Source organism: Lygodium microphyllum, chromosome 24 (genome assembly GCF_053477565.2).
Source record: "Lygodium microphyllum isolate KBCC chromosome 24, Lygodium_microphyllum_v1.1.10, whole genome shotgun sequence".
NCBI lineage: Eukaryota > Viridiplantae > Streptophyta > Polypodiopsida > Schizaeales > Lygodiaceae > Lygodium > Lygodium microphyllum.
In genome coordinates this window covers 129,560,343-129,586,301 of record NC_141158.1, presented here as the reverse complement: position 1 = coordinate 129,586,301, position 25,959 = coordinate 129,560,343, and the positions used below count along the sequence as shown (strand labels likewise).

Here is a 25,959-nt window from a genome sequence, read left to right as displayed (position 1 = left end):
GGGAGGCGGGAGCGAAACGTCAACATGACTTTTTTTTTTAAAATTAAAAATTTACATGGCTGGGTTGGAACGGCCGTTCCAAACAGGGAACGGCCGTTCCAAACAGGGAACGGCCAGGGAACGGGATGGAACGGGCTGGAACGGGCCAGGGAACGGGCTGGAACGTTTCGCCAGCGTTTCCTGGGCTCGTACCTCCCGGAACGCGTTAATCCGTTTCTATGCGCCGGAACGGGCGTTCCCTGTTTCTATGACTCACACGCTTATTTATTTGGTGTGCTATCCCTTTCAATGTGGCCACTACACATCAATGCAAGAAGACAATCAGGGCACTAAGCCACATAGGGTGTGAGTGGGAAGGCCTATCCGCAGATGCATTACGTACACGGGAGCTTTGAAAGGAGAAAGCATCCATAGAGGCTTAATTGGAGCCCTTGAAGGAGACATGAGTGTAATATGGATGCATAATATTATGCGATGGATGGTCAGATATACGCTGAAGAAATGTTTACAATGTTTTGGTGTCTTCATGTAAAGACACCATATTCATTAAGGCTATCGATGCCTCTGCCTTAGGTCTTACCATCACAGGAGCTTTCATTTGGGAGTACATGCGACAGGTCATCATGGATGTAAGAGTCTAAAATGTGGTGCAGGTGGTGACAGATAAGGAAAGCAATTGTGTGTCTATGGGTCGTATGCTTTAGGAGGAGTTTCCTAGCATAGTATGGACTCCATGTGCATCCCATTGCCTTGGCTTGCTTATTGAAGATGTTGGACAAATATCTCGGGTGGATGACATTTCCAAGACGGCAACAAGTTTGGTAGGATTTGTGAAGAAGAGGCCATTCGTTACAAGCATGTTTCGAGCCAATAGCACACTTGAGCTTCTGAAGCTCTCCACCACTAGATTTGCTAATATGTTTATTGTAGTGGAGAGGTTGATACGGGTTTGTCCAAATTTGATACGGACATTGCATGCCAAGAATGGCTCACATGGAGTGAGAGAGAGTCTCCAAAGGCTCTTGCTTTTAGGCACAATATTTTAAATGAGAGTTGGTCGATTGAGGCAGAGACATTGGTGAAAAGTTTCACTTCTATTTACATTGTATTGCGCATCACTGATATGGAGGGGAGTACTTTGAGGCTTCGATATGAGTATATGGATAAAATTGACCAGGCCTTGCTTCACAATAGCTTTTTATCCCAAGACAAGTAAGTTTTTGTTTAACTTTTATACATGTAATTATTTGATATTAACGACTCCTTGATGATTGATCATTATTCCAACTTCTAAGTTTTTAACTTATTTTATCCTAAGGTCGATGAGATTCTTGCAGTGTGGAATGCACGATGGATTGGTTCTATAAAGCAATCCATGCTATCACACTTATCTTGCATCCCCTTTGGCGTAGCGAGGAGCAGTACACTAGCGAGGAGTTAGAGGAGGGTTTCATGGAGTATATGAGGCGTCTCACAGGGGATGATATAGATATGATGAGAAGAGTAGAGGATGATTTGCTGGCATTTCACAATCATTCTCTTCATTTTGGCCGACCCATAGCTATGCTTCGAGAGACACAGCTTTAGCCTGTCTCTTGGTGAGAGAAATAATTGTTCTTTTACTTTGGTATGTGACTGGTGACTTTTATATTTTGAATCTTGATTACCTAATGCATTATGCAACCTAGGTAACAAGTTTTATAATCTATTGCCCACTCAAATGTTGATTCTGCTGCTTGCATATTAGCAATTGCCAATTACTTAATCTCAATCTCTTAAATTTGAATAGAAACGCATTGCCATTCGGGTCCTCTCGTAAGATTGTAGTTCAGGGCTTGCTGAGAGGAACTATAGCACATCGGCCCTTTTCCACACCGAAAAGAGAAACAAGCTTAGAATTGTCCAGCTGGAGCGTTTAGTGTTTTGCCATTGCAATCTCCAGCTTCTTGAGAGGATCACTCTGTCCCTTGAGCTATCACAAGTAAATTGGTATTGATTAGTATTATGTATAATTAACTTTTTAACCTCGAGTCCTTGACACTTGATATTGCTAATTTGCTTGAAAGTTGGATTGTAAATTGTGATATGTACGAACATTGAAGATATTGAATCTCCTCTCATATGATATATCTTTGTCTCGTTCACCTTTATAGGTGAATGTTGACAAGATTGATATAGAGAAGGTGAGTGACATTCCACAGATACCACAGGAGGAGCGGGATATCTACTCCATGCTCTATGAGAAGCTATTGGCACTAGTGCATGGACTCGTGCACAGAGGAGGTTTAGAGTAAGGGCCACACGTGGTCGTGCATCACAGGTAGAGTCAGAGCCAATGTCAGAGGATGGGGCTGAGACTGCTTCATCAACTTCTCAATTACGGTCCTTGGAGTCGGACGAGGAGATGGTGCACAAATCCTTAGAGTCCGGATGAGTCATGAGTCATGACTTGTGATATACAGGAGTTGGTTTAGCTGTGCATAGTCCAAACTAGAGTTGCCAGTTGTTCATTGGTGTTGATACTTATAGTCTCACTAGACTTTGGAGTTTTGATAGATTATTCACATGACATAGTTACATGTATCATTGTATCTTGATGCCACTTATTATGCATCTTGATTCTTGTTCAATTGTTCTTGATGTCAGTCTTCACTGCTCTTTAGATCATAGATTATTCATGATTCATAAATTCTAATTCATTTTGTTGCCTTAAGTTTTGAAAATTGAGTCTTAATTGTGTTAAGCTGTCTTAAGTTTCAACCATTGAGTCCTCAGTCTTGACTCCTCAATCTTCACTCGTGAGTCATGAGTCGTGACTTGTGAAATGTGTAATGAATCATGATTTCAGTCATATTACATAAAGACTCAAAGTTTTGTATCAAATTTGGGTACATGTTGTTGTAGGCATTGATATATTTACATACCCACATAATATTGTATTTTTTTTAGTGTACAATCTGAAACGCTGTTTCCCTGTTTCCAAAATTTGGCCGAAACTTCAAAACTCCAGTTTTTCCCATTTCCAGTTCCCCCATTTCCGAAACTCCCTCGTACTATGATCAGAGTGCATGGATTAGCTGTTGCTGGTCTTTTCCCCTTGTACACAACATAATTACTGCTGTAGGATGAGCATTTCTGCCTTTGGATTTCCTTGTTTCGTTGATGTGTGCATTTTGGGAGGCTGGTGTTTTAAGAGTACTTGATTAATGTGACTAGCTGACTACTTATTTGTTCATTTTTGGTAGATTGAAATGCTATTTGGCAAAAGTCTCAGCAATTGCCATGCAAAATCTCCAACTTGTGTAATTCAATACAATGTGGTCAGTTTTAATATCTACAGACAGTCTAGGGAATTGGCCAAACTGCATCCTAGATAGTCTCCCCCATTTTGAAGCCAGATTGTCACAACTCTCCCACAAGTGGTCACCTTTATTTGCATTCCTTCTAAACATAAGTATTGAGAAAAAGGAATTCAGCCATTGGCCAAATAGACCATGGCAGCCACGAAAATTTGTTTTGTAGACTTTTGGAAAGATCAAGGTAAGAGACAAGCTAACAGTAAAACATGATTTGACAGATGTATTTAAAATGTCCTTGCTGATGGTATAGGTGACTGCCTTGTGAATGAGCATCCTTACAGATTCTAAAGGCTTAGGAAGCTTATTCTCTTTATTTAACAAGTCCTTCAGGTTTCTTTTATTTGTAGCCCTGAAAGGCAGTATGAGGAAAAAAATGCTGTTTTCTTTCAAATTTCATATTATGGTAAATTAATAAGTCTATTTGAGTTAGTAGAGTGCTTAATGATTTCTATTTGCTCCTTGATTGTTCTTGTGGTTGCGTTGCTTGGAATTTGGATAAAGGAAGAAAAACATGTTACTGAGTTGTATATTTGTGTTTGTTCATGCAGGTTGGACATGGTTGCTACAGAGAAAGATGCATTTTTTAATGAGGTGATGTACTTTACTTCCTTGAAGATGTTCTGAATTGGTAGAAAGGATCATAATAGTAATATATTAACAAAAATGACGAAATCAATGGAGTAAGAAGCTTTAGATCAAGATTAGTGGTGTTTGTCTGTTTGGGCCATCCACAGATCTTCTTCCACTTGAGGAGTTCCAAACTAGCATTATACAAATATGCATTAGCATACCCATGCACCTGCTCATGCACATGTGCATGTGAATTACATAACTTTATTTTTGTTTGTTGCCTATTTGCGTGCTGCAGAGAGCATCTCTGTTGTCAAAGTCACCTAGGAATCACACATGGTCCTTCTGTAGGCTGATTCACATCAGAGATGAATCAAACCCACTAGTGAAATTGCACCTCACTAATGGAGGCAAGTTTTAATTTAAAAGGTGCCTAATCTCTTGGTGGTTAGTAGACACAACTTTCCATTGTAGTAATGAGATGTGACATGCTGCAAGAAAGTGTCTAAATATTTATGCAATTGTAGAGTCTGAACCCAGATCCTTTTATGGAAAGATGAGTTCTAACAAATTAGGCGACATGGTTTTGGACTGAACTTAAGAACCCTGGATATGCACATATGAATGCGTACGTGCACACATGTCTCACACACACACACACACACACACACACACACACACACACACACAATTTATTTTTTTGGATAGAACCAATCTTTATATTTTTTGAGGTGTTTTCTGTAATATTCAGCTTGTACAGGTCTGATCTGTTATTTTACAAGCTGAGCCGATGATCATTAACTGACCTGCTTGGCTTTCTAGGTGTTTGTGGGCTTGTCCAGTTTTAGTAAAGGCCTCTACTTTTGTTTTGAGTCCCAGAGTTCAGTAGTAGCAGATTCGGGCTTGGTCATTTTTACCTATCAGTCTTCTCGGTTTGCCTTAGTGTTCACATGTGTTCAGTGCAGGGGGTTAGAGTTGAATCAAACACAACTTGCAGTATTACAATGATGTTTTTGGTGTTTCCCTGCCCACCAGGCTTCCACCCTGGATCAGCTTGCAGTTGTTGCTGTTTTACTTTGAGCTATCTTCTTTTGTTGTTAAGGACACCATAGCACTTTGAGGTTCCCTTACTTTTTCTCTCTAGCAGTCTAGCGCACAAACTATTTGCATCTATTTGAGGTGAAAACATATGTAGATGCTTACTAAAATACAAGGCCTTTGCAATCTACTGATTAAGGATCTCAAGCATGAAACGTATAAGCAACCATAGGAAGAGGATATTGACATAGATCTGTACATATTTCCATTCAAGCATTGCTCATGAATTCAAGGATTTCTATAAAAAATGTTTTAATGCAGGTTAGGCAGTCTATTTCAGGTGCACATGGTGTGGCTGCTCAAGTAGCAGGAATCTCATTCCTGGAGTCGCTGGTAATATTGTGCACTCTTGAATATGACATTTAAGTCTGTTCACCTGTGTAAGTGGTATGCAGATTTTAATCTTTCTTTATAGGTGTCAGAGTTTTCACCCACAACAGCTAGCGCGATGGGATTATCCACTGAGATTCATGAGCACTGTCGTGCATTGTTGGAGCTGGAGTATCTTCAGGTTTTTAACTTTAACCTTGTTCCTGCACTTTCATTGGTGCAAGTAGAACTCGTTATAATTTGAGGTTTAGTTTATTGACAGCTTCTGTTACTGCAGAAATTCTATTGCTGGGCATTTGATGCTGCAGTGGGTGTGGCTGGCAAGATCTTGCAAGGTTCAGGAAGTCAACTTGAAGTGCATGTCTGTGCTGCCGCATTGCGGTTAATGTCACATATCCTAAGCTGGGAATTTCAAGGGACTCTTATTCAAGGCTTAGGGGGCACCATGCTTGTTGGTAAGATCCGGGCAAATGCATTTTCAGTTATCCGGGATAGCTCAGTTTGCAAGCGTAATGAACAGGCAGGCTTTCTTCAGGTACTGTCATGGCTCTTATTTAGGATATGGAAATAAAAAACGAAGATGTTATTAACAATCCGATACTTCTGGTTATTTTAATGAACTTTATATCAGCCAGGGCGAGATTGGCAAGATACTTTGCTCTCACCAGATCATACAAGTTGGATTTTACAATTTTATGCACATTTGCAAAAATGTGCATCAGACAATAGCTGGATTGATTCCCCTCTTTGTGTCTCAGCAAGACAACTTATTGTCCAGCTTTCTTGTTTGACTGGAAGCATTTTTCCTTCTGGTAAGCTTGCAGACTTTCATTATCTTTTGGTCATAACTTAGGAATACTATAAGATGCAGTCTGCTAAACTTTAAGATCTGCTGTGTAAAACGATCAATCATTGCTATTAGCTGTTGAAGGACATTTTTTCTACAAAAGTGCTGATTGGCAAAGGTATTAATTCAGTGCTTTTCCAGCTCACCATATCAAACATAGTGTTTGGCTCAAAGTGTGGATTTCTGCTTGTTTTAATGCAAGTTCTATTAAAAAACACACCTCTGTCATGATCACCACCAAGGTAAAAATATTTACAAATCCCTCTACAGACCAATAACTAAATAAATTCATATAGAGGAATACTATCATCCTGGCTCTCTGCTAAAACCCAGGAGAAGATGGGAGATGCCAAGTACAACTACAGGGCTAATAAAACCACCAGTCTCAGACCGGAGTTAACGGGTGGCTAACCTTACAGAAACACACATAAAAGAAGTGGTGCCTTGTACCATAGCCTCACCCTCTGGAGGTGGCTCCATGTCAGGCTGTCAGCACGTGCAGTGCAGTCCAATTGTCCTAAAAGTCCCACTAGAGAACTTCCCTTAATGACTAAAACAAGGAGTGTCCCACTCCAGTGTTGAGATGACGCATCTTAGTTTTTACCTATTCTTAAAATAACAAAAAGATCACATGCTGAGCTCTGATCTGAGGAATTCAAGATGTCTTCAAAAAGTAATTAATGCTGAACTCATGATGGTTTCTGAAATTCTGGGTCAGAATTGAGGCATGTACATTCAAAACCTTGGATGGGGAAATGGCACATAGATGGGTAACAGAGAACTGTGAGCCTTTCTCCAAACCATTCCTGACATGAAAGAAGCAATAGTGTCTGTAAGCATAGGGCCATCAAAGGTTGCTAATGAAATTGTGGGATGAGGGTTCTTTCAATCAAATTAGCATGATTCTTAAATGCATTCCCTATTAAAAGACCTCCAAAGGTAAGTTGGTTCTAACTCAATTATAGCTTTGATGTGTTCAACTGATGTGAATCCTGGACAGGCTGACCAGAACATGTCATCGCTTTCCACCTTGTGTTCAATGAAGTTGGATATTATGGTTGTTAGCTGATGTTGCTCCAGTTTTTCATGGAACTGTGCTTATAGCCCAGAATTTCTGGCAAGGAGGAAAGTTTGCGCAATGTTTACAAGCTTTTTAATATTTCTGTTTACATTTAGCACAGAATTTAACAGTTGCTATATATGGTGTGGCTTTTTTAAGACAGAGGAGTGACGCAAGAGCAGCATTTGCAACAGTTATTGTGTGGAATCATGTCCTGGATAAGTCCTCCAGAATCTGTTATTTTGGCTATTAAGTCTGGCAAAAGTGAAAGGTTAGTCTTATCTGCTTTGAACCCTCTGAAGTAGTTGTTTTCATGTCAATGGATTCTTTAAAAGCCTCTTGAGAATGCTCAAGATTTGGAAAGACTTTCAGAGTTTACATCATTTTTTTCAGGCCCACAATGTCGGACCACTTGTTATGTGAATGCAGCATTGTGTGAGCTTATGTTATGTTTTGCAGTGAGTTTCTTGATGGATGTCGGGCTCTTGGATTGATGGCGAGTTTAACCTCTCCCTCAATTTTTGACGACCTTCTGAAACCTGTAGGAAGGCAAGTGCAAGCATTTCTTCTTTTCTTTCTGTCGAAGAATTTTACTTGTGATTTACTGAAGTTACAAATGTGACTGAAGGTCAAGAGTTCTAATTGGTTGGCAGCACCTTGAGTCTACTATCCTCACTAACAGGAGCAGTGATCAAAGAGTGTCAGAGTACAATTGATGAGGAACAAACCTGGGCTGAAGAAGCTCTGGATGGTCTTCTTGATACCTGGACTTTTCTTCTGCAGGTACAGAATATGTCTGAACATTTTGTTTAAGGTTCGGGTGTGACATTATGAAAGCTTGTTAAAGTGTATACTATGATAAAGTTTTGAAAAAGGTCAACCCTTTAGCTTACATTACTGAAATAGAGTGAGTGCCATGATCCGGGCCTGGAATTTGCAGAATTTCGTAATAGCTTCGCCTTTTCCTGATGTGGTGAAGGATCCAATTTCGACTTATGCCATAAATAAGAAACTAGTGCTTTCTGTGAAGCTGTGCTATGTTGGACTGAAGCATGCTCAAATTGAAGTCCATGCCTGACCTAATGGAACTTATAGATTGTGGATGCATTTAAGATGCTTGTTGTTATGACCACCTCTCAAACATCTACCGCGAGTTAATTGCTTACAGGGTTTTCTGTTAATTAAATCCTTGAAGTTGAAAATAGATTGGTTGCGTGTACCAGGATTATAAGCTTCATAGAGTGAGATAACCATGGTTTCCCTTCCTTTTCCTAGGTCAGTATTTAATCATCCAAGAAAATTGGAATTGAATAGCTTTCTTCAAGGGTAATTATCATTGTTCATGGAGCTGGTTGCAATTCGTACCCAAAATATTATATAGATGCAGCATAATGAAATCAATTTTCAGTGTGAGTTATAGTTGTGGCCAGCTTGGATCAGCAGAGCCAAACCATGTTTTCCTTGTAGCATGGAGTGTCTTGATAAGTGCTCCTGTAAGTAGCACTTATCAGGAGAGGGGTTCTTGTTGGGCATTGGAATCACAATGACCTATGCTGCTTGTTTCGTCACAACAGCCATTACAAGTAGTAGTTGTTGGCCCATGCTTCACTGCCTATGCCATACATCTTGATTGATTTGTGGTTCTTGGTTGGATTATAAATCTTATATTATGAAAGTAAAATTGGAGGTTACAATGCATGCTCTATAGGAAAAATAATCTCAATTTGCATGTTTTTGTTCCAGCCTGCGGATCTGAGCAGGATTCCCTTACCTCAGGGTGGGGTGGAAGCAGCAGCAGAAGTGTTTAGAAATTTTGTCCAAGTGGAACTCAGATGTGAGTCTCATTGATTGCTTCATTATTCATTGATTGCTTGAAAAATCTTAGCTGCAAAAGTCAGCTGAAGTTTTGACTCTGTTTAATTGCAGCTGCAGCAGCATCTGCTGACGATGAAGGGGAGGAAACTGAACAATTGCAGGTGGCCATGGCAGGTAAAGAATCACTGTGGTGAAGGGGTGAAAATGATAATGGCATGTATGTGTTTTAAACGGCATGCCTTTTTGTGTCATCCCATTGTTTAAGGAGGGTTTTGTTTGGACCTGGACAGGGGAGAAGTGTTTGAAAGCTGTTTCTGAAATTTTGCATTTGTTACACGCACTTGCCAAAGTTTTTCTAATGGAATTGCATGAGTGCATGCACGTGTGCACACACACCGCACACCCATCCTCTTGTTGCACCATTATGTTGATTTATATTCACATATGCAAAAGTCATGTTTAGTGTGAACATAGCCAATGTTAAAAATATTGATTTTAATCAATATCTGAAAGTCTATTGCAGTCATAAAGGGGCTGCTATAGAGATCTCCTAAAGAAAGTAAAGGAGCTAACACCATTATCAAACAATACCACACGATTGTGAGATTTCCAAATGGTCCAAACTCCAAAATGTCCAAAATTGGCTCCAAGCAAAGCACTCAGAATCCCCCTAAAAGGAGCAAGGATGATTCCAAAGACCTAGAAATGTTTGTCAAGTTGATGAGAAGGGAAGCACATGTACTCATGGTCAAAAGAGAATAATAAAGATACTTTGCACTGTCAAGTTCCAACTTTGGGCATTGGGGCCTAAGTGTATTCACATAATCTGAATACATGAGTGTCATAACAACCAGTCCAACCAGAATCTGAAAAAGCATGTTAAAGTGACAGTAATGATTCTCCCTTGAGATAAAACAGCCCAAGTTGTGGAATACTATTCAAATTAGCAAAATATATACTTCAATGCCAACCAATACTTGTGTGTGGGCCTGGGCTATGCATAAACCTGCTAATCTGCGAGACTGCAATTGAATGCTGGGCTTTGACCCATGGGGGACTTTTTGATCACATTGTAAGAGTTGCCACATTTTTCTTCTTCTGGCAACACTTGTGGTAATGATTAACTAGCTGGCTTCACTGGCATTGCCAGCCAAGCCTACTACCTATGCTTCACGTAGTTCGTATAATTGCAAAGCGTGTGAGGCTATGCTTCACTTGCTTTGTATTTCTGTGATCAAAGGGAAATGCACGGTTGCTTCCCTTTGCTTGGGAAAACATACAAATAGTGCACCAAATGTGTCACTCCAAAGTATGGGTACCAAAAGTTATAAATTTGTTATGATAGCTATGCATGTTATGAAGTTTTGCAACTATCTTTGTGTAGGTACTTCAGCTATCCTTGTGTGGGTACCCATCTTGAATGTGTCCGCACCATTGATGGGTACTGAAATAACCATTTATATAGTTAAGCTTGCTTCCATTCTCCTCAGTATCTGGGAACTTGTCTGATAAGGGTATCTAGCAAGCTTTCCAATTGATATCCAATGTATAGGTGCAACTTTAATGTGAGACCCATTGGTAGGTACCCATGCACTTAGAAGTTTATACAAGATGGAGGTTAATATCAGCACATGTGTGGCTTACATACCCTCATTCAATTAAGAGGCTTATCATATAAGGAACCTGGACATCCTTACTAATCTTCGGTTTAGGGAAATTACAAATTATGCTTATATACTTCAATCGCATTCTCATGTGTCTCAAATATTATTATTACATCCATGCCTATAGATGCGTACTTGTCTATTCATGGTCCTTGGATACTCTTTGTAGCCTTATTAAATTTAGACAAGAGGTACATTGATACTAACACACAGTTTGAAGTGTGCTTTTTAGAAGATACCTAGAAACCCTTGGTAAATCTTAGGCTTCAAACGCTTAGTGATCATGCTTAGTTCATAGTGATGTACTTGGATCCCATGTGTGTGGCTTAAATATGTGTATTAGATGCATGCCTATATAATAGTACTTATCAATATGTGCTACCCACATACCGTTATATGTACATCCAAGACTTTGAAGTACAACTTATCTATATGGAGTAAGGCTTCTCAAATAAGACACACACATTGATCACATTTACTTTATATTTTGATGTTGTTGTGTGTGGTTGAAATATTATTCTTAGATGCATGTCTATGTGTGGGTACTTACCTATAGAAGATAGCTTGATACCATTAAAATATCCATCTAAGACTTCAAAGTCAAACATTAGTATCCTAGTTCCTTGATACCCAGACATGTTTCGAATGTGCTTATTAGATCGAGGTCAAGTTACAAACACAACATTTCCATTTCCATATTTACATTGATGTTGGTTTAGTTCTCATGTCTACAAGCTATAGAGATATGGCTTCTAGGTTTAATCGTGTATAAGCAATACAATACTCCCCATTGAGGTTAACCTAGAAATTCAATATGGTTGTGCATGCCCTAAAGAATCCCCTGTCAAGTGATGTCCTCAAGGTAAAAAGACCCTTCAAAAATAGGAAACAATAACAAATAATGCTTATTTGGACAAGCTTGACTAATGGATATGCCAAAACTCCATGGATATATCTATTTTAGGATGGGCCCAACTTGCTTCCTGCATATTTAGGTATATACTTATCTAATAGGTATTAAGTAAGGTATCCTCTTTGTGCACCTAGTTAGGGACCTATTTGTGGGGGAGATGAAGCCCTTGACATTGTGAAGGATTCGGGTTTTTTAGATGGATGGATGGATCGAGAAGATTTTTAGAGGGTATCCATGCATGGCTTTGATATCTTTGAAATTGCGTTCAAGTGACTGTGCATGAGTGACTTGTTGGATCTCTTAATAAATAAAACAAGCCCAACCATTTCAGAAAACGGATATTAGACTTGCATGAGCAAACATCCATCTTATGTCACTGGTGTCTAGACAACCTATAGGGCAGTCACCTGTCACAAGACTGTGACAACTATTACCTTTTTGTTGATTCCTTTATTACATATTTTATTTGGTTTTTCTTTTTGGAAGGATCCCTCTTGCAATCTAAACGCCTGAGTTGCATGGCCAGTATGTGAAACGGACAGGAATGTCTAGTGAGTCAAGACTGGACAGTTAAGGTCCAGTACAAGTCTGGAAGAGACTGATGGCACTGTAGATTGAAAAGCCCGGAAGAGACTTGTGAAAGTGTATATGGATAAGTGTGTTGAAGAACTAGCCTGGAAGAGACTAGCTCAAAGTGAAGATGGACAAATCTTCTAGAGATTAGTCCGTGTGGGGTCATCAGTGGAAATTCACTTTCAGTTGAGTTACATTGCAAATCTGAATGTAGCCATAGTCTGCAAAGATGGTCAGAAGACTAGTGGGATGCAATGGAAGCAACTCCTAAAATTTAGGGAGTTACTATTTTTGGACCCCAGAATCTGTTCGCGTCATTATCTTCGTTTTTGTATGAGGATTAATCCTCTGGTCTGTGCCGATGTCAAATTTTGAACCGAGGATGGAGAATTTTAGACCGAAAGGTTTAAACAGGAAAATTGTTACATGTATGCCATGTGTCACAATTTGGGCACAAATTCCCAAAAGAGAGAGAGAGGGCAGAACAAAAACGAGTTTCAATGCATTGGGGGCTCATTTTTGTGAAAGGGAGATGGATTGCTGGAGATGGAGAGCTCTTGAGAGCTGGTCTACCTTGTCTATAATGCACAGAGGGCTGGGCTTGCTTCCTACTCTCTCTTTCTCTCCTTGACAATACGGTTATGCTGTAGAATCAAGGGCTTTTCTTCTGATTCAGGTGGAGCTGTGTGGAATATGCTGTTTTTGCATGAGGCAAGAGCCTCTTTTCTTCAGGATCAGGAGCAGTTGTTTGCAGTTCCCAGCAGGGACAGGTGAGGGTGTTAATCTCACCAAGCAAGTGTCTGAAACAACACTAAATCAGTACTGATTCTGGACTGTTCAGAGGTTAATTCAGAGCCCAAATGATGTCAGAATCAAGGGGCACTTGGCCCAGATGATGCAGAACAGTACAGGGATCAATATAAGCTGAAGACAGGTTTCAAAACAGGTCTGAACCAGTAATTACAGTGGGCTGAACAGTACAGGGAACAGTATGAGTTGTAAACAGGTCCCAGAACAGGTCTGAACCAGTAATTACAGCAGACTGACTGAAATGGTCAATTCTGCACTCCAACCAGAAGTTTCAGACTTGGGTAGAGTTTCCCCTCCTAGTCAACTTGATTTGGGTCAATAATTGTACTGTTATGTTGTCAAATTTCACCCAGAATAGGTGAAAGACAGCCCATTGCACTTTCTCTTTTTAAAAATAAAGAAATACCGCAAGGGGCGCCTAACTTAGGGGCCAACAGGGTGTCTATGTCACAATAGGAGCACTCTAGCTTCTTGTATGTCTTCTTGATTCTGTGTCTTTAAGTTTAGGTAAAGTGGGCGACTGTTAATTGGGTGAAAGCATTTATATATTTTGGTTGTACACTACCGCCCTTCCCAGTGAACAGGCCGGTTTCAGTCACTTGTGCCCCCAATGGCCTCTTGGTCAGCTGGCGGCAGCTCTTTGATAGCCTCCAATGGTTGGGCTGATCACCAATGGTTGGCCAAGTGTAGTATCAACTCTCTCTTTCTCTTCTAACTCCACCATGTTGGCTTCAACAACTTTTAATAGCCTCTCTCTCAACTACATGGGCAAGTGGTAGCCTTCTAAATGCACCAAATTTCAGATTTAAAAATTTCAGAATTAATTTAAATATTAATTCTTGCTCAGAAAACTAACTATATTAGTGGCCAATTTGTCAACCAAGTATCGTGGAGCATTTACTAGCTTTTGAACTAGCATCAATTAATTAATTAATGCATAGTTTCTAATGTTACCATTAACATTAATGGCTAATTAAATATTTAAGCTAGAATCTATCACTAAGCACCACCTAATACTTTGACTAATATAACTTGTTATAACTTTTGCATGAGACCCACTAAAATCTTAGGTTCCTTGCCCTGTCATTGTAAAATAACTGACTTGCACATGATACATGACATGTTCATCTCACATTTGCACATTTGATTAATACTTATATCAAAATTTCATGTCCTCGTGGTAGAATCCCATGCGTAAAGCCCAGAAGTGTGTGAAACAAAGATCGAGCCTCTCTCATTGGTGCATTTGCACCACTTGGAAAAGAAAAGGTCCTAAAGGATGTGTCTTTGATTGTTGAACCCACGGTGCGATGTGAGATGTCACTAGTGGTGTATACATAGAGAAGGTGAATGGAGTAAATGGTAATGCAGCGGAAGATTTGGGTGGGATGGGTGGGAAATTTCATTGAGGTGATGTAGTGTGAGGGAATTCATCAAATTAATATTTTGAATTTAGCCTTTGAAAATGAAATGTGGATGAAGATGGAAATGAAGAATGTGATATTTCATATGCTTCAAATTGACCTTAAGAAGGAAAACTTGAAGGAAAAGTAGGAGAAGGAAAACTTATAGAAGAGTTTATTGATTTTTCCTGATGAGCACCTCTTCTTGTGTTTACATAAAGGATTTGGTCCGCTTTAGGACTTTAAACTATTGTGAATTGATTGCATTACTCGTTCATTCTCTTTAGCACTATCTAAATGTTGCAAAGAAGGAGGGATTTGAAAAAATGAACTATAAATAGGCATACATGGCAATGGAGTGAAGAGTGGCGTAGAGAATAAAGACTTGTACTCCATGATGGTTTTTTAAGGGAAATGGTCTGTTCCATGTGGAGTGTTTGTCCTTCCTACAAAATCAGTAGACATGTGCATTGAATTTGAAGGGGATAACAAAGGTTTACCTTCTAGTAGTTGTTGAGCCCGATGCATAAGAATGAGTTTGTACTTGGCTCGTGTAATCTCATACAGTCTTTGGACTGCATGGTAGTTGGATGGCTCTCTTTGTCTGTCGGATCCTTGCAGAGCAAGTGTTAAAGGCCATTGCTCCTTGAGTTTGTACACATAGGGTTCTCGAGACTGAAGCGGTATATGGACGTGTTTGAAGTCATCTTCCCTTTTGAGCTTGTTTGTAATGATGAGCTCTCCAATTAGAAGTCTAGGTTGGTGAAGTAAATAGCTAGCTTTGATACCATGTAAATACTCGTCTACCAATAGCAACCTCAATCGTATGGCAAAGCATAAATTGATATAGAACATAGTTAGGGTTAGGGTAATTCAGAGACAATGAACATTGGAGAAGACAATGAGTGCTAAATATATGTACAATGCCTAATGCAGATTATGCAAGGGTGAAATACGGATCCACACCTTTGGTGTCTCAAGGACTGGGGCAAAGAGTTTGAGTTGGAGAGTGTGATGAATGTTGAATATATGTACCATGCCTAATGCAACAAACATACTATGCAAGGGTGAAATACGGACCCACAACTCCAGTGTCTCAATGACCAAGGCAAAGAGTTTGTGCTAGAGAGTGTGTTGTACTGTGATGGATCTTGAAATGCAGCAAATAGTCTTTGTGAATGTCTGGCAGCATCAAACATAGCTTAGGTGTGGCCGAATTAGTCAAACTAGCCGACGGGGGCTGCAATAACAATAGTAGCCAAATCTAATGGTGTGGTAGGCTGGTGATGATGCAGAACAACAAAACACTGACTGATGTGACATGTGGCAGCACATGCCATGGTTGGAAATTGAAAAATTTCGGCTGCAGATGGTCTACTGTCATGAGGACATGTATTTTCGAAACCTCACTTAACATGTGGATTAATTTTTAATCACATGGTTAAGTGAATGCTGCACATGTAAGGTGTAACTAGGATTAGAGGAAATTTACGAGCCTGGGACTTGAGGAAATCATGAGATGTTGAAGGCAAAAGTTGCTATCAGTTATGTTGCACAAGTACTTGGTGGTATCTGGTGGCAGTTGTTGGCCTATGTCATTCATTTGGCCATAAGTGTTAGTAGGTGACACTATCGAAGTGGCGTTTAATGGTACTTGACGCCAACTTGATTACCAAAGATGACACAAAGACACTCGGGAATGGACGTTGCCTAGCCAATTTAATTATTGGCCAGTAAAATTATTTTTCAAGGCACTGAAATAATTATTACATTATTTTTGAGTATTTAAAGACTGAAAATTAATATTTAATTATGGACAATACTGGAAAAACCATTTGGAAAGGCTGCCACTCATAAATGGCCATGCAAGATTGAAAAATGTCCTTAGAGGCTCAAGAGGCATTTTTAGTGTATTCAGCTTGCAAGAGAGGGAGGAGATGCTGCTGATCTGATTTGCATCCATTGGAGGACCTTTTGAGGCAGCTAGAGAAAGGAGAAGACAAATCAACAGGAGGTGACAACAGTAGTAAATGATAGATTTTCTTCAATTCTTCAGGAAGAAAGTCTGAATTTTCTCTCTCCTCAGCATTCTCTCTCATCTCCTAGCCTTTCTACAGCCTTGCTTCGAAGATTACAACATTGAGATCACCAAAGACTGAGAAATTTCAGATCTCTCTACGGTAAACCCTAATGTGTAGCAGAAATTAGGGTTTAGCAACAGCCTTGGAAAGTTGCTAGAAATTGGAAGCTCCAAACTTGGATTCAACAGGGTTGAAGCTATTTTTAGGCTATTTAAGTGGAGGGACCAGCAAATCATTGAATTTGAGTTATTCTCCATCTCTGTCAAAGTGGGTGAAGGCCAATTGATTGCTTGAATCAGGGGGTAAATCTGATTGAAGACTTGTTGGTCATTTTGGACAGCAAGGCAAGTTGGAATATTGAAAGAGATTGGGAGAATCCCATTGTACATCAATTTCTTCCTCAATTAAATTAAATAAATACCGAAAAATAGTGCTTAATCAAGTTATTTACCACCCTGTCCGAGGAGGAAGGCTGGTTACATGGTTCCATTTCCAGGATACCACTCAATCCCTTGATTTGGTGGGCCCCAGGCACGTGATTGCAGGCCAAAGCTTTGTGCTAGTACTGATTTTTAATCTCAATTGAGAAATGACAGCAATATGTCTTCATACAGTGAGATGGAATCAAGCAGTGATGATGCCTCTCAGTATGAACATTCACATGGGAATGAAGGAAATGCAATGCTTGACCTGGGACAAGGCTCAAACCATGGACATGAATTTGAAAATGTTGCTGTTGGGCGAGATCCACGGCCTTCAAGGCGTAAGGAGGCTGATGACCAGCAAAGCGAAGAGGAATTTGATGACCAGTTCAAGAATCGGATGAGGTCAGTAGCAAATCTCTTTGCTGAATTGGAAAAGGATCGTTAATTTTACCCAATTTTCGAATGCCCCAAAGGAGGATAGCAAAGGCAAGAAGAAGAGGACGTCTTTTCCACCTTCGGGACAGCAAGATGCGTAGAAGATAATGCCAAACCCTTCATTTGAAGCTCCCAAAGATGCTAATGAAATAAAATAGTTGGTACCTATGGGTTAAGGAATGCAAATGCAAGGCCATTATGGAAGTGTCAATCCAATGGATTTTGGATAGTTGGGCATGGATGCTATGATGGGATAGCAAGGATATTTTGTTGGAAGCACGATTTTTCATGCTAGGGTTGGTCAAGGATCACATACAGGAATGTTTGGCACGAATCCCTATGATATGCAACAACCAATGCATGGTGTGCAAGCCCCAATGTATTTGGGTATGGTTGGACATATACAAAACCTTATGTATGGTAGCATTGGCTTGGGGCACAATGTAGCATGTTTGGTACTGCATCTACACCCGCGAATGCTTATGGGGCTCAAGGAATGAATGTTGGTCATGCAAATGCTCCTTTTGGCGTTGGTTTTGATGTAAATTCAGCAAATACACCCTTTTTGCACTAGCCAATGTATGACAACTTGACACCCAAAGGGGCAGCAAAAGATTGTAATGAGGGTGGAGAAGTAGTGAAGTTTGAGTCCTTCAGGGGTGTAGAAGATAGGCTGAAATTTTTGACTTTCATTCAACAGTTTGATGCAGTCTATTCAAGGGGGAACTTCACGGAGTCCTTAAAGATTCGAAAGGTAGCCACTTTCTTGAAAGGGAATGCATTAGAGTGGTTGTCTACTCTTTTGATGCAAGGTAGAGCACCGTCAATGTGGGTACAATTCAAGCAAATGTTTGAATTGAATTGATTGACAAGTACCTTTGATGTGGACTTCATGACAGCTTGTAATAAGCTGGATGCTAAGGAACGTAGGAATTTGGAGCAATATCATAATAAGTTTTGGGATGCATTGCTGCCTATTACTTGTTATTGGGTGGTACCCCTTCATGACAGCTTGTAATAAGCTGGATGCTAAGGAACGTAGGAAGTTGGAGTAATATCATAATAAGTTTTGGGATGCATTGCTGCCTATTACTTGTTATTGGGTGGTACCCCTTCATGAGCAAGTGGAAAAATATGTTTGTGGGTTGCGCAAAGAAATCCTTGCATTAAATTCACCGTGTCTAGCATGTCTTAGCTCATAGAGATTGCTGCTACAGCCGATGCTTTGCTGCGTGGGAAGGATTTGGGCTTTCTAGAGAGTGGGGAGAAGTTGAATAAAAAGTTGTTTAAGGTTGAGAAAATGGGCAGATCTGAAAATCAGCTTGAAAAGAGACCAAAACAACAAAGAAAGGGCTTGAAAGTATTGGCACAATGTAGGGAATTGATGGTTGCAAATAAATGTTTTATTTGTGAATAGGAAGGTGACATTGTAAGGAACTGTCCCTATAGGCAATAAGCTAGAAGGTCAGAAAATCATGGAGATTCGAAAGGAAAGACGCCCCAAAACATGAATGGGATTGGTGCCTGATGTTGTTAGTGATCAGCCCAATGATGATGCTACTAAGTTGTGCAGAGCATAAATCAAAATTAGGAATCGGTATGCATTGATTTTCTTTGATAATGGTGCAGGAGCAAACTTCATATCTGTTGACATGGCCGCCCGTCTAGGCATGAGAGAGGATGAGATGGGACCCATGGGGGAAGTTGGAATGGCATGTAAAGGCCATGTAGAGTCCGTCACATAGCTCATTGGAAAGCTTTCGTTGCATATACAAGGATACATGGACAACTAAGAGTTCTTCATTGCTCCACTTGAGGGTTGTGATGTATTCCTTGGTATGCGATCACTATTTAGCATAAGGGAAAGATACTCACACTTGATGTAAAGTTGAAAGGTGAATCTATCCCTGTTGTATCTGTAGTTGCCATTTCTAAAGCAATGAAAAATCATATTTGAGTGTACTTGGTTTTTACCAAGGATAAAGATGATAGTGAGAATGTTGGGAACATGTCTAAGTTAGAGAAGGATCGCATGTCATTTCTGAAAATGCATGCTGTTTGCTTCTCTCAGTCACTTCCAGGGCAGCTATCGCCTGAAAGGCTAGAAGATCATGGCATAGATCTTCTCCTTGAAAGTAGCCCACCTAATAAGCCACCCTATAGAGTCGATGCAGCTCAATAGGAGGAGATTATGAGTCAGGTTAATGAGCTGTTAGAAAAAGGGCTAATTCAGCCTCGCTCATCTTCTTTTTGTTCTCCAGTGCTTTTGGTGTAAGAAAAAGTAGCCCACCTAGTAAGCCACCCTATAGAGTTAGTGCAGGTCAACAAGAGGAGATTACGCTAGGATGCATGGAGTCTAGAGTTATCACTGAAAGTCATCCTGCTCCGTATGTAGGACACAGAGGTATTGATGCAATGGTCAAGGCAAAGGAGCATTTCTTTTATTGGCCAGCTTTGAGGCATGAAGTAGAACAATTTGTTAAGACATGCATCATATGCCAAAAGGTCAAGCATGATACGCAAAAGATGCTAGGTTTGTTGCAGCCCTTGCCTATTCCAAATAGGCTCTGGCAGAGCATTGCAATGGTCTTTATTTTCGAGCTTCCTAGGATCCTAACAGTGAATGATTGGATATGGACTATCATTTGCATGTTTAGCAAATGAACTCATTTCATTTTGGTGAGGAAAAAAATAAAGGATGATCATATGGCACGATTGTTTCAGTAGCACATCTTTAAATATCGTGGTATGCCAGAGTCAATCATTAGTGATGGAGACCCCTGGATGACCAATTTATTTTGGAAGGGGTTGTTTGAGAATATGGGTACCATGCTGAAATTCTTGTCATCCTTCCATCCACAGACAGATGGTTAGTCTGAGGAAGCAAATTCCATAGTATTAGATATTTTGAGGTGCTATGTTCGAGATCATAAGACATAGTGGGAGCAATATTTGCTCTTGGTTGAGTTTGCTTACAACAACACAGCACATAGTTCTATAGGTAAAGCTCCATTTGAGGTGGTTGAGGGTTGCAAGAAGATACCACCTATTCTGCAAACTAAGGATAAGATCTTTGAGGCTGTTCGTATGTCGTGGATTTCAAATGTATTCTGCATGCATCCATGGTACTGCATTGACAATATGTTTGCCATAGGGTCACTACTTAGTGTACTAGTCACTGTGAGATGTATGCAGATGAGTATGGGTATGTGAATTTGTTAATTGTTATAAATAGTGCGTGGGTGAAACTCATACTTAGTTGCATACATCTCACAGTGACTAGTACACTAAGTAGTGACCTCATAAAAAAAATACTGTCCACGCAATATCGTGGATGCATGCTGAATACATCTTAGATCCACGACATACGAGAGCTGTCCATAACTGAATGAGTGGAAGTGCTACCTCTCCCTTCAACATCGGGCAATACTCTAGACCCTTGCTTTGCTAAACCTGACGCAATCGAACTAAAGTTGGCTCTAACTTGTTGCAGCCCAAACTAAAGTCGGCTCTAATTGAAGGGCATCCATGCAAAGCTGCAATGACTGAGGATTGTTTGCCAAGTCATCCTCTTCCATCTAGTAGGCATCCATTGGTGAATAATTCTCAAATTTCACCAAGTATCTCCTAGAAACTTACCGTTGACATTTTTTTCCTTGTGTACCAAAATCTGCTCGAGTACCAAAATCTCATCCAGCTCCTCAACCTCAGGTTGAACTTCAACAAACATATCCTCTCGCACATTACCATGAAAATGCCTCAATAAACTGGCAAGAAAGGCATTGTGTATTCGCCAATGTGGAGGTAATTTCAGTTGATATGTTACATTGCTGATCTTCTCAAACACCTCGAAGGGTCCATAGTATCTCATACTTAACTTCGGATACAATCTTTATCTTTCTTTCATTTTTTTGAACCTTGCCTTTTTGAAACACACAGCAATACATAATCACCCCCTACAAACTGCAAAGCATGTTTTCGGCAATCAACTGCCCTCTTTTGCTTTTCTTGTGATCTTTGAAGTGTATATTTTATCTCTGCATAGGCTACATCCAAGTTTTCCACATAACGATTAGCCACAAAGATCTTATCCTTAATTTGCAGAATAGATGGTATCTTCTTGCTACCCTCAATCACCTCAAATGGAGCTTTGCCTATAGGACTATGTGTTGTGTTGCTGTAAGCAAACTCAACCAAGAGCAAATATTGCTCCCACTGTGTCTTATGATCTCGAATATAGCACCTCAAAAGATCTAATACTATGGAATTTTTTTTCTCAGACTAACCATCTGTCTGTGGATGGAAGGATGACAAGAATTTCAGCATGGTACCCATATTCTCAAACAACCCCTTCCAAAATAAATTGGTCATCTGGGGGTCTCCATCACTAATGATTGACTCTGGCATACCACGATACTTAAAGATGTGCTGCTAAAACAATCGTGCCATATGATCATCCTTTATTTTCTTCCTCACCCAAATGAAATGAGCTCATTTGCTAAACTTGCAATATCTGATCATTCACTGTCGGGATCCTAGGAAGCTCGAAAATAAAGTCCATTGCAATGCTCTGCCAGAGCCTATCTGGAATAGACAAGGGCTGCAACAAACACAACATCTTTTGCGTATCATGCTTGACCTTTTGGCATATGATGCATGTCTTAACAAATTGTTCTACTTCATGCCTCAAAGTTGGCCAATAAAAGAAATGCTCCTCTACCTTGACCGTTGCATCAATACCTCTGTGTCCTGCATACGGAGGAGGATGACTTTTAGTGATAACTCTAGACGTTAAATGCTTTGTGAGACACAGTCATCTATGCATCCTCAGAAATCCATCTCTTAGCACAAAGTGTTCATGCCTTTGGCCATTGCAAAGCTGATCATAAACATCAGCAAAGTTTGAATCTACAACATATTGCTTTTTCATGGCATCCAACTCAATGTGGTAAACCATGCTAACGGCTGAAATTTGTGGCTTAAGTGACAGTACACCAACCACAACATTCTTTTTACCATCAATATGTACAATCTGAAATTGAAATATAGAGAGAAAATTAGCCCATCTCATATGCCTCTCTGACAACTTTGTCTGCGTCAGAAAGTATCTCAAAGTTTGATGGTTTGTTTGCACTGTAGAATTTGCCCTGAACAAATAATGTTTCCACATAGACAATGCATGAATTACAGCCAAGAGCTCTTTCTAATAGATCTGCAAGTTTTTTTCTGCACTCTGGAGAATTTGGCTCTCAAAAGCCACAACTCAGATGTCCTCCATAAGAACAACCCCAATGCAGTTAGCACATGCATCACATTGAACTATGAATGACTTTCTTAGATAGGGCAATACAAGCACATGATCTGAAGTCATATTTTCCTTCAACTTTTCAAATGCTGAAATTTCCACTTCTGTCCATCTAAATGGCACCTCCTTCTTCTCCAAGGCATGCAATGGAGATGCAATTTCAGCAAAACCCGCATACATACTTCCTGTAGTAAGAACATAAACCCAAGAAGTTGCGGATCTCATGCACATTCCTTAGCCTCTAGTTTATTCCAAGCTGTCATAATGTCCACCTCAAAGGTACTTGACAACACATTCGATTCAAACGTTTGCTTGAATTGTACCCACATTGACGGTGCTCTACCTTGCATCAAAAGAGTGGACCACTACTATAATGCATTCTCTTTCAAGAAAATTGCTGCCTTTCGAATCTTCAAGGACTCCATAAAGTTCCCCCCTAAATAGGCTGCATTAAACTGCTAAATGAAAGTCAAAGCCTTCAGCCTATCTTCTAGACTCCTGAAGGACTCAAACTTCACTACTTTTCGGCACTCATTACAGTCTTTTATTGCCCCTTTGGGTGTCAAGTTGCCATATACTAGCTGCTGCAAAAAGGGTGTATTTGCTGAATTTACATCAAAACGGATGCCAAACGGAGCATTTGCATGACCAACATTCATTCCTTGAGCCTCGTAAGCATTCAGGGGTGTAGATGCGGTACCAAATATTCTATTTTGTGCCCCGGGCATCAAGCCAATGCTACCATACATAGGGTTTTCCATATTTACCATAGTATGAAAAATTGTGCTTCCACCAAAATATCCTTGCTGTCCCATCATAGCATGCATGCCCAACTATAAATCCATTGGATTGACACTTCTATGATGGCCTTGTATTTGCATTTCTTGCCCCATAGGTACCATCTATTTTATTTCATTAGCATCTTTGGGAGTTTCAAATGAAGGGTTTGGCATTATCTTTGGCGCATCTTGCTGTCCCGAAGGTGGAAAAGACATTCTCTTCTTCTTGCCTTTGCTGTCGTCCTTTGGGGCATTTGAAAATTGGGTAAAATTGAGGATCCTTTGTCAATTCAGCAAAGAGATTTGCTGTTGTCTTCATTTGACTCTTGAAGTGGTCATCAAATTCCTCTTCACTTTGCTGGTCATCAACCTCCTTACACACTAAAGGCCATGCATCTTGCCCAATGGCAACATTTTCAGCTTCATGTCCATGGTCTAAGCCTCTTTCAAGGTCAGACATTACATTTCCTTTATTCCCATGTGAATGTTCATATTGAGAGACATCATCACTGTTTGAGTCCATCTCACTGTATGAAGACATATTGCTGTCATTTCTCAGTTGAGATTAAAAATTACTACTAGCACAAAGCTTTGGCTTGTAATCAGGTGCTTGGGGCCCACCAAATCAAGGGATTGAGTGGTATCCCGGCAATGGAACCATGTAACCAGCCTTTCTGCTCGGATAGGGTGGTAAATAACTTGATTAAGCACTATTTACAGCAATTAACAAATTCACAAAACTGAAATTCACACTTTACCATGTAATCTTGGACATTGAACAACTTGTTGGCCCCAAAATTGACACCCCTTTCGGTATTTATTTAATTTAGTTGAAGAAGTTGATGTACAATGGGATTCTCCCAATCTCTTTCAATATTCCAACTCGCCTTGTTGTCCAAAATGACCAGCAAGTCTTCAATCAGATTTGCCCCTTGATTCGAGTAATCAATTGGCCTTGACTCGCTTTGACGGAGATGAAAAATGCCCCAAATTCATTGATTTGTTGGTCCCTCCACTTGAATAGCCTAAAACAGCTTCAACCCTGTTGAATCCATCTTGGAGGTTCCAATTTCTAGCATGCTTTCCAAGGTTGCTACTAAACCCTAATTTTTGCTGCACATTAGGGTTTATCGTAGAGAAATCTGAAATTTCTGAGTCTTTGGTGATCTCAATGTTGTAATCTTCGGAGCAAGGCTGTATAAAGGCTAGGAGATGAGAGAGAATATTGAGGAGAGAGAAAATTCAGACTTTCTTTGTGAAGGATTGAAGAAAATCTATCATTTACTACTGCTGCTCTGTCTCAGCAGCTTGTGGATACAAAGAATTGAAGAAAATCAGCCATTTACCGCTGCTGCCCTGTCTCAACGGCTTGTAGATGCTGTCACCTGTTGTTGATTGGTCTTCTTTTATCTTTGGCTTGCTTAGAAGGTCCTCCAATGGCTGCAAATGAGATCAACAATATCTTCTCCCTCTCTCTTGCAAGCTAAATATCCAAAAAATGTCTCTCTCTAGCTTCTAAAGACATGTTTTAGTCTTGCATGGGCATTTTTGACAAGTGGCAGCGTTTTCAAGTGGTTTTTCCAGCATTATCCATGATTAAATATTATTTTTTATTCCATGAATATTAAAAATTAATCTAATAATTATTTTGGTGCCTTGAAAAATAAAATTGACTAACCAGTAATTAAATTGGCTAGGCAACTTTCATTCCCGAGTGTCTCTGTGCCATTTATGACCATCAGATTGGCGTTAGGTAGCATTAAATGCCAGTTTCCTAGCGTCACCAACTGACACTTATGGACAAATGACCTAGGCGGCAATTGGCACCAGATAGCACTAGGTACCTGTGCGGCATAACTTATAGTAACTTTTGTCTTTGAGATTCCATGATTTCCTTATGTGTCGTGCTCGTAAAGATACTCTAATCCCAGTTACACCTTACATGTACAACATTTACTTAACCATGTGATTCAAAATTTATCCACATGTTAAGTGAGGTTTCAAAAATACATGTCCTCATGACACCTAGAGACTTTAATTTTAGTCATTGGAATTGGGAATTTTAAGAGATTCAAGTGACCATTTAGCCAGTAAAGCTTTGTGGTTGAATTTGTTACCCAATGAGCATTGTTGGAGGCCAATCCTGAGCAAACTAAGGGGCAAATTTGGTTGAAGGACGGTAATAGGCACTTGGTTTTGTGGAGGAGATTAAGGAATCTTAGTGCACTCCATCTATTTTCAATAAAAGATAAAGTGTGAATGGGATTGAAAACGAAGCATTAATACAGTTGGTACCTTATGACGCTAATATGTATTGTATAGTATTGATAGTAAATAGTATAAATCCCTTCGTATGTGGTACTAGTGCAACTATGAACCCATGTGCCCATAGTTGGGGACACAATAGGCTTTGCTTGTTCAACTATGTGAAATGCAACATTAGATTGAAGCTAAGCTGTCCCGCTTATTGTGCCATAAAAAAGAGGCCACAT

At 39.9% G+C, this 25,959-nt stretch overlaps 1 protein-coding gene across 5 annotated transcripts in view; it reads left to right on the top strand.

The window, feature by feature from the left end:
- Positions 1 to 25,959, top strand: part of LOC148015638 (exportin-4 protein) — a 171,894-nt gene that overhangs the window by 60,463 nt on the left and 85,472 nt on the right. For all 5 annotated transcript variants that reach the window (XR_015688297.1, XM_087664915.1, XM_087664917.1 and 2 more), the window contains 10 exons: positions 3,908 to 3,950; positions 5,289 to 5,360; positions 5,443 to 5,538; positions 5,635 to 5,892; positions 5,989 to 6,169; positions 7,424 to 7,535; positions 7,724 to 7,813; positions 7,918 to 8,047; positions 9,008 to 9,098; positions 9,191 to 9,253. Coding sequence is in view for 4 of the 5 variants with exons in the window: in XM_087664915.1 (XP_087521041.1) it covers positions 3,908 to 3,950; positions 5,289 to 5,360; positions 5,443 to 5,538; positions 5,635 to 5,892; positions 5,989 to 6,169; positions 7,424 to 7,535; positions 7,724 to 7,813; positions 7,918 to 8,047; positions 9,008 to 9,098; positions 9,191 to 9,253 (1,136 nt within the window). In the remaining variant the exon portion in view is untranslated. The remainder of the gene's footprint in view (positions 1 to 3,907; positions 3,951 to 5,288; positions 5,361 to 5,442; positions 5,539 to 5,634; positions 5,893 to 5,988; positions 6,170 to 7,423; positions 7,536 to 7,723; positions 7,814 to 7,917; positions 8,048 to 9,007; positions 9,099 to 9,190; positions 9,254 to 25,959) is intronic.